The sequence below is a fragment of the Sinocyclocheilus grahami genome, unplaced genomic scaffold (genome assembly GCF_001515645.1).
Source record: "Sinocyclocheilus grahami isolate Dianchi unplaced genomic scaffold, SAMN03320097.WGS_v1.1 scaffold540.1, whole genome shotgun sequence".
Taxonomy (NCBI): domain Eukaryota; kingdom Metazoa; phylum Chordata; class Actinopteri; order Cypriniformes; family Cyprinidae; genus Sinocyclocheilus; species Sinocyclocheilus grahami.
The window spans coordinates 536,388-546,054 of record NW_015505719.1 but is presented as its reverse complement, the minus strand read 5'-3'; the positions used below and the strand labels follow the sequence as shown (position 1 = coordinate 546,054).

At 37.2% G+C, this 9,667-nt stretch overlaps 1 protein-coding gene across 4 annotated transcripts in view; it reads left to right on the top strand.

The window, feature by feature from the left end:
* The first annotated feature begins 1,905 nt into the window (after positions 1 to 1,905).
* LOC107555625 (rho-associated protein kinase 2-like) overlaps positions 1,906 to 9,667 on the top strand; it is a 29,059-nt gene continuing 21,297 nt past the window's right edge. For all 4 annotated transcript variants that reach the window (XM_016238480.1, XM_016238479.1, XM_016238477.1 and 1 more), the window contains exons 1-6: positions 1,906 to 2,483; positions 6,435 to 6,516; positions 7,532 to 7,632; positions 8,005 to 8,142; positions 8,825 to 9,085; positions 9,483 to 9,627. In XM_016238480.1, the coding sequence (XP_016093966.1) occupies positions 2,385 to 2,483; positions 6,435 to 6,516; positions 7,532 to 7,632; positions 8,005 to 8,142; positions 8,825 to 9,085; positions 9,483 to 9,627 (826 nt within the window). In that variant the 5' untranslated portion in view covers positions 1,906 to 2,384. The remainder of the gene's footprint in view (positions 2,484 to 6,434; positions 6,517 to 7,531; positions 7,633 to 8,004; positions 8,143 to 8,824; positions 9,086 to 9,482; positions 9,628 to 9,667) is intronic.

The window sequence follows — 9,667 nt, the reverse complement described above, 5'->3', positions numbered from 1 at the left end:
ATATCAAGTGAACTATTTTTTATTTTCCGTTCTTCTGTAATCATATATACTTCGATGCGTCAATTAAACATAATACTCTCTTAGCTTATTGATTTTACTCACTTTAATAGTGACTGCAGCAACAGACTATAGCCTCCATCTCTATCCGCTCTTCATTTGTTGAACGGTGTCATGGCAACCCGCCCACAACACAACTGACAGGATAGAGAGAAAGCAAGGTTTGACGAGCTTTATATTTTGTTGATGTGGGCCAGCATAAGCTGTAAAATGTGTCCCAGAATTATATGATCCCCTATATTAAAATATTTTTAACAAGACAGTGTCCAGGGGCGTTTTCATATCTGCTTAAAAATGAACTCATTCAATAAGTCCACCAGAGGTCAGTGTTAAGCGTTCCCAACTGGCAATGTATTTATTTATTTATTTATTTAAAAACTACACACGCGCTGGATTTTAACTCTGCGTCACATAGGGACACAAAGTAAAAGATTTTTTAAATTATTATTATTATCATTATTCATTATTTGAGTTGGATATGTCTCAATATGCCACAAACTATTAAATACTTGTGCAGATCATTGTAGGAGCAGTAAAAAAATTATTTAGCTGTTTTTAAGGTCATTTAATGCGGGATTATGGCAGTTCTCTCTAGTTTAGTCCATATAAATTAATTAAACAAGCTAAACCCTGGGGACACTTTTCTGAGACATAACAAACTGCTTCCTCATTCCTAACATAAAGCTGTGCAAGAGGTGGGCATTGTCTGACGACTATCTACTCAGTCATATTCAGCATATTTAGGTTACCTGCATGACAAAAAAAGGAATGTTACATTTCTGTCCCTGAGTGTCTTCAATCTGTGCTGTGTGTTTTTTTTAATCAGTAGCCTTTAGTCAAAAGCTGATAAGAGAGGTCATGTGTCTAGTCTATGATCTTTTGCAGAGTCAGACGGCCTCATAAATTACAACCCGTGTCAGCTGTTTTCCATTGACACACTATTTAATGTCTGTGTCCAGTCCTCATAGAGAGCATCAAGTAATACAGAGTAATAAGTTAATGAAATATTAGCCAACACTTCAATGTGGGCCCCACATGGGTTTTGATGTCATACACAAAAATGGACAAAACACTGAAGATTTGAAGAAAAATGTATTAATTTATTGCTGCATATATGTGTGTGTGTGTGTGTGCATGTTTATGTGGTTTATGAGGACATAGATTTGTATAATAACATGGGTATGACATAGGTATTACAACGAGAAGGTGATTTATGAGGACATTTTCAGTGTCCCCGTAATGCAAAAGGCTTATAAATAATTCAGAATGAGTTTTTTTTGAAAATCTAAAACTGCAGAAAGTTTCCTGTGAGGGGTAGGTTTAGGGGTAGGGTTGCTGTAGGGCAATAGAAAATACGGTTTGTACAGTATAAAAACCATTACGCCTATGGAGAGTCCCCATAAACCATAAAAACAAACCTGTGTGTGTGCACTCAAGGTGCAAAGGTGTCATGGGCTGGTACATGACATGCTTTTTTATATTATATTGTTATATAATATGCCTCTAAAAACGAAATAGGGCAAATGTTATGTTGCCCCTTAATAGTTAACACATCAAAATGATTACAATAGCCTGCTATTAATCTATTAGTCACGGTGCTCACTGCAGAGATATTTGTCATAATTGTAATCATCAGAACACAGAATTTCAGTGCTGAATTACACCACAGAACATTTACATGAAAGAAGTCGTCTATAATAAGCTTTTTCGTGCCATCATAAATACATGTAATCGTCTAAATATATCTAGTGTAGGCTAGTATATGGGATCGTATTTAGAGAGTGACGTTTGGCTGGTAAAAGCGATGGCTGAGATAAGATCCGAAGAATTCAGTGGTCGCAGGTCGCAGGGGAGGGACACACTGCAACAAAGAAACACTGCGTTCACATTCACATACATGTACTCATACTCATAATCTGCTTCGTGTACCCAAAAATAACAGTGAGGAAGAACGAGAGTGTGTTTTTCAACATAGATCGTACACGGAAGGGTTTTCCCGTAATTTTTGTTGAACCGGAGCGGGAGAGACACTCGGCTTCCTGAACGCGTGGGTCTAACCTTTGATTTTATGCTGCTGGCACAAGCGCGCTGAACGCCGCTGTCATTTACACAGGAGGACAAGACACAAAACTACTGTATTCCGTTCATTTATGCCGTGTATAAAGTCTTTGGCTAAAGAATTAATTCATCCAGAACCGGTGAGCTTCAAGAGGCGTCGCGTTGAGTTACGACAGGTAGTGACAAGTTTGATTCAGACGTTTGAAGTCTCACAATCGCGGCTCTCAATCTGATGTCTACCGGGATCTTCACAATACCGAGCTGCCGCAATGTCGACCGGAGCAGGAAAGAGACTAGAAAAGCGGGTGGGAATACTGGAGTCACTCATCAAGGACCAACGATCACTGCTGAATTTGGAGAGTTTGCTGGTAAGGTTATGGGGTAATGGGATGCTATACAAAAGGAAACGTGTTTGTTGTCTTGAATTAGACCTTCTAACTAAAATACATGTCTGGGAGGTTTTGTTTAGTCAGAAGTTTGGATCATGAACTCAATATTCATTAAAATCTCAAGGAAACAGTTATTTTTTCTCTAAAATGTAACATTATTAGACACATATTGACCAACATTTGTCTCGTGACTCAGTCCTGACATTTATTTTGTCAAAATGAATGAGTTGTTTAAATTACTGTTTAAAAATGACTAAAGTGTACAGTAATAGCAAGAGCTTGCATCTCCAGTAGCAATCCAAGGGGGAAAAAAACATGCATGTTCATTCCAAATATGATTATTACACGTGTACATGAATTTTTTGAAAAGATGTGGAGCATGTAAATTACTTTTTTTATTTTTTAGAATAAATACCACAATATCATGCATAATAGAAAATTATGTTTATGTGAAGTGAAGTGACATGTGGCCAAGTATGGTGACCCATACTTGGAATTAGTGCTCTGCATTTACCCATCCAAAGTGCACACACACAGCAGTGAACACACACCCGGAGCAGTGGGCAGCCATTTATGCTGCGGCACCCGGGGAGCAGTTGGGGGTTCGGTGCCTTGCTCAAGGGCACCTCAGTCGTGGTATTGAAGGTGGGAGAGAGTGCTGTACATTCACTCCCCCCACCTAAAATCCCTGCCGGTACGAGACTCAAACCCACAACCTTTTGGGTTATGAGTCCGACTCTCTAACCATTAGGCCACGACTTCCCTTCCTTTTATGAAAGGTTGCTTGTATTTTGTGTTTGTTTATGTTGTAATATTAATGTTAATATAATGTATTCTATTATATTAAGACCACCCAGCAAAATAATGAAAATACCAGAAAGCTCTTCCTACGCATATAAGTTGTACAACACAAAACAAAAATCAATTATATGTTGAGGGTGTAAACAAATGAGTGGACGTTTGTCCCAGAGGATTGTGGTATTGTTCCTGTGTCTTATCTCTGATCGGTGTGTTATCAACACACCCTCCTCCACAGTAATATCGCTGTCTTTTGATGGTAATATTTTCCCCAAATGCAGCACTTTGTTATTGTCCAGGCCTAAAGCACCAGGCTTCACTTATTTTACATGAAGCACAGATCATTAGAAGGCAAGAATGATAGCTTTACGAAATGTTAAGATACCATACATGCTTATTCAATGACTGGGTTAAGGTGAAATGTGAGGACTTGTCAAGCAAGCTTTACAGGGGGGGAATGTCTAGAATGTGTGCTCCTATTGTCTCTTCCCATCAAAGACCGAAATGTCTTACCTTACACAGCATTCTCCTCAGCAGAAAAAAAAAACCCTCATTCCAGACAAGAACTGCATTTTTGAGCAAGACTGAAAGTTGACACACCCTACTTTCTCTGGCTGCTTCTTTACTGTTCAATAAGCCTCAACTGTCTGCCTATGGTATTATTAGTCATTTCCCATATTCTTTTATCTAAAGCATCTTACAATACACTTACAAGAATGTTTCTGGACTTAAGTGACTTGCTCAAGGGCACAATGGTGACAGTTCACACAATGACTTGTTCCTTTATATAGTAGCTCTTCCGTGTGCTCAGGATTTGTTCCTCATTAATACAATTTTACACCTAAAGCAACAAATGGTAGTATTTTTCTGTAGATACAAAGATGTGCCTTTTACATAGTCTAAAAAAGCGGGTTTTATTTTACATGGAGTAGGTCGCCTCAGGGGGCGGCCATTTTAAGATCACATGATCAGCTGAATACTTCTCATTTTGTCTTAATAAGGCCCCTATTATTGTGCGCTTTATCTCATAAAATAAATTAATCAAGAATACTGACCGCCAGTAGCGCATTTCTGCAATGTCATTGGTACATGGATAAATTTTTTGGGCAAATACTACATCCACAGTAAAAGTCCAAGACAACTGTGGTATCAGCCAGTTTGAGTGCAGCTTTAATTAAAATTATTAATAAACATATTTTACAATAAATAATTCAGCACAAACCCTTTTATAACTGTTGGAAAATTAGATAATAGTGTTGCATGCTGAACTGTTCCATTGATGGAAAATGATAGCTATCTATGAACAAACGCTGGAGGTATTGGTTGATGTATTTTTGGTGTGTGTCATGCTCTGGGTATGGGAGGCCCAGGGAAAGACCTAACTAAATCCCTGCTGGTTCATTCCACAGCACGTTTACTTTGAAACATCCGCTCACTACCTCAGCTGCTTAGCCATGCATGCTAAGTCAACTCTCAGTAACAGAGTTGAAAATATACACAGCCTATGTTGAGTTGCATTTCATTCCTCTTTTATCCAGAGGATTAAATCCAGTCTTCATTCCCATGCTCTTCCAAGTCATACTTGTCAGACAGAGCTCCATTTTAGTTCATGATATTGACATCACAACCCCGTTCTGATACTCAAGTCATATTAGTGTGGTGTTTATTGTGATATTTTGTGATGCAACTAAACTATGGGCATTTTTTATAATGAGTCTCTTGACTAATGATCTTTAATTTATAATATTGGATGCAGACTCATTGTATCCTGCTGCATTGCTACCAGGGGAAATGTCATACAGGAAGCTGAGGTCACATCCTTCAATTGAGGAGAGAGATAGCTGGCTCCAGCTTCCTTTGAGTTTTTAAAACGTTGTATTGTGGGCAGACTCCTGGTGCAATGAAAACAGGATTCTGTCATTGTTGATTGTTTAATTATGCGTTTTGGCTTGTATGCGAGTGCCTATTTGTGTTAAGGAAACAGAATTCACATAACACATCTTGCAAACTTAAAAGTTTTGAAGGTATATAACATATTTTTTTAAAGTCCGTTCACCAAAGCTGCATTTATTTAATAAAAAATACAGGAAAAAATTGTAATGTTGTGAAATATTATTACAATTTAAAATAACTGTTGTCTATTTAAATAGATTTCAAATTGTAATTTATACCTGTGATGGCTGAATTTTCAGCAGCCATTACTCCAGTCTTCAGTGTCACATGATCCTTCAGAAATCATTCTAATGCTGATTTGCTGCTCACAAAACATTTTTATTATTATCAATGTGGAAAACAGTTCTGCAGCCTAATATCTTTTTGGAAACCATGATTTTTTTTCAGGATTCTGTGATAAATAGAAAGTTCAAAAGCACAGCATATATTTGAAGTTTGTCACATTAAGTGTCTTTACTGTCAATTTTGATAAATTTAATGTGTCCTCCTAGCTGAATAAAATGTAATTAATTTATAAAAAAATATTACATATATGGCCAGATAAGGGCAAGTGACAGTTTTTATCAACTGGGTTGAAACTCTGTCACGTTAGCACTGTGCTCTTCAACTGTCCTAACTGTGGAGCGTTGGATTAGATGTTTTTCTTGTTCCAGCTGCAGCAAAACACTGTTATTAACCTTTTATGTTGGGCCAGCTAGTTTATGATGTTGGCTCAGCCAAATGGAAGTGTTTGGGCTGGGAATGTTGGGGGTGGGGGTAAGTGTGTGTGCTATGTGTGTCTTCTATGTATTTTTAGCTTTGCAGTGTCACTGTGTGTGTTTGGAGGGGTGTGTGAGGTAATTTCCAGGATCATCCAGTGTCATTCATATCATTAATTTCCTAAAGTCATTTATAAAAATACAGTTACTTAATTCTCAATGTAAGGGGACCATGCAGGCCTAATCCCACTCCTAAATCTCTTCTTTCGGTTTATATCCAAAGTTAAATGACACAACAGGACTGTCTGTCAGAGTGGGCTTAGATCTGGGATTAGAGGAGAGTAATGAAGTTTCTCTGAAGTCATTTTTGGCTGTGTGAATAAAGAGAAAAGCCAATTGTAGAAATCGCTGTGTATTTGAGATTATAAGAAGTATATTTTTAAGTGTTTTTTTTAATTCTTTTTGCTCTTGTCTTCTGCAGGATTCAGTAACTGCTCTGGCCCTTGATCTGAATCATCCCGCACTGAGAAAGAACAAAAATATAGATTCCTTCTTAAACAGATGTAAGTCTCTTAGGAAGTGCAAAGATTATTACATTTATTGTGTGTGTGTATGTGTTTTTGCTGAATTAAGCTTTATTAATTAATATTGTTAGTAATTATTGAACTTTATCTCAGTAACTTATTGCTTACTTTTTTTTCTGGAATATAAAATGATAAAAGATCATACTGTACATTGCTATATTGTCATAGCAATATGAAAATGAGAAACAAGAGACCAAAAAATGCAGATGAGCTGAAGGCCACTGTCAAAGAAACCTGGGCTTCCATACCACCTCAGCAGTGCCACAAACTGATCATCTCCATGCCACGCCGAATTGAGGGAGTAATTAAAGCAAAAGGAGCCCCTACCAAGTATTGAGTACATGTACAGTAAATGAACATACTTTCCAGAAGGCCAACAATTCACTAAAAATGTTTTTTTTTTATTGGTCTTGTGAAGTATTCTAATTTGTTGAGATAGTGAATTGGTGGGTTTTTGTTAAATGTGAGCCAAAATCATCACAATTAAAAGAACCAAAGACTTAAACTACTTCAGTCTGTGTGCATTAAATTTATTTAATACACGAGTTTCACAATTTGATTTGAATTACTGAAATAAATGAACTTTTCCACAACATTCTAATTTATTGAGATGCACCTGTATATCAATACGCATCTAAATCCTACTGTCAGCCTTGTCAACATGTAATAGACACTTTACAGTCCAACATTTAGTTACTTTGAGTAAATATTGTGTAAAATTACTAAATATTGTGCAAAAACAGTAATTCAGCAAGTACGCCATTATTTTAGTATATTGGCAATACCTAACACGATTCACTATATATACATATATATACAGTATGTACGTATAATTTTTTTTTTTTAATAGTTACATAAAAAATGTTAATTAAATAACTGGGTCATTTTTGTGCCCTGATTAATTTTTTAAACCTTGCATAATGTAAATGTGTTTGTTAATTATTAAATTATAACATGTATTCATGTAATAATATGCATGGTATAATCTCTCTAGATGAAAAGGCCGTGAGTCGCCTCAGGGAACTACAGGTGAAGCTGGATGATTTTGACAGAGTCAAGCTGATTGGTCGTGGAGCGTTTGGCGCAGTGCAGCTGGTGAGTGAGTGTGTGCCAGAGAGTGTGTGAATGTGTGGGTGTGTGTTTATGTGAGAGTTAATGCCAGTGAGGCTTGTACGCACATGTTCTGCCTGCTCCTACTTACCTGCAACAACACAGAGTGTGCATGCTTTTGTCCTTGTTATAGGCACATATCGTCTTGTTCTTTTAGTTTCACTCTTGTCACTCCAAAATATTTAAGTCAGTCTTTATAAATAATTAACTATGGTAGAGCATCATGTGTTGCTTATACAGTCAGTTATAGATACATTAAACACTTGTTTGCATTAAATAACATATTGCAGAATGTGTGTAGTTTCATTAAGGGTTTATGTGGATATTTATGATGTTAATGCACATATGTGCATGTAGGTACGACACAAAGCATCCCAACAAGTGTATGCCATGAAGCAGCTCAGCAAGTTTGAGATGGTCAAGCGCTCTGACTCCGCCTTCTTCTGGGAGGAGCGTGACATCATGGCATTCTCCAAGAGTCCTTGGATAGTTCAGGTGGGATTCCCTTTCATATATAGATATGCATTTGTGGTACCTCTAGGGATGTCAAAATTACCAGTACTTTGAAAAAAATGCAAACTGAGTGCTATCTGTCTGACTGACAGGCGGCTGTGTTTGAATGCTTGCACCTCACAGGATGCACCTGCACATGTTGTAAAGACAGTCAGTTATGTCCTAATGTAAATAGGCAAGACAAGAAATGTCAGATATGCTCATTAGACCTTGAAGCCTAACATAATTGCTGCTGTAATGTTGATTTGTTGATAACAAAATGTGGTCATTATAATGGACAGTTATCTTAAATAATAATTAATAATTACTTTGAAAAACCTGATTAAGAATTAATTGGAAAAATACTTGAATACTACACGTCCCTTTTGTTTTTTTGTTTTTTTTAAATTTTATGTTTAGAATATTTATTTTAATAAGTATAATAATTTAAATGTAATGAATATTATTAAAAATATGGAATATAAGAATATATTATTGCATAATTAAAATGTTATTCAAATAAACAATAGTTGTTCAGCTGTTCAATGTTCAATAGCATATTTAATATAACTGTGGTGTTGCAATTGGAATCAAGTGTTGTGAAATTACACTGTATTGCTATCGACTGCTAAAATGTTGGCATTGTGACACCTGTTCACCTCACTCTCTCTCTCTGTCCACATAGCTGTGCTGTGCGTTCCAAGATGAGAAGTACCTTTATTTGGTGATGGAGTTCATGCCCGGGGGAGACCTGGTGACTCTGACCAGCAACTATGACATCCCAGAAGAGTGGGCTCGATTCTACACGGCAGAAGTGGTGCTGGCACTGGACGCCATCCATTCTCTGGGCTTCATTCACAGAGACATCAAACCAGACAACATGCTGCTCGACCACAACGGACACCTGAAACTCGCTGACTTTGGAACATGCATGAAGATGGACTCGGTGTGTTTAGGGTTGTGTGATAGGTTCTTTTGATGTGTGTGTGTGTTTGTGTAACTGAGTGTAGAAAGAGTCTACGTTTCAAATTGTATGGTATGCAAGATTGCAATTAGTTTGTCACAAATCATAGTGTACTGACAATTTTAAGACAAGAAACCTAGTTGAAACCATAAGTTTTGCATTTAGACTGCAGAAATCCCCCATGCTATGGTAATAATTATGTCAGTGCTGCCATCTTCTGGTTAGATCATGTAGTGCAGCGTGAATTATGATAACCTGCCAATGGATTTAAAAGGGGGTATTTTTCACAGCTTAATATGCACAGACAACATAGCAACATTGGTTTAACCAGTGTATATAATAGTTATATTTGTGTATATGCATCTGTATTTGTGTTTAGTCCGGTATGGTCCGCTGTGACACTGCTGTCGGGACTCCTGATTACATTTCTCCAGAGGTTTTGATGTCTCAAGGAGGAACGGGTTACTATGGCCGGGAGTGTGACTGGTGGTCTGTTGGAGTTTTCATTTATGAGCTGCTAGTGGGTGAGTAGCACTTTCATCTGTATCCTCCAATATCCTAATC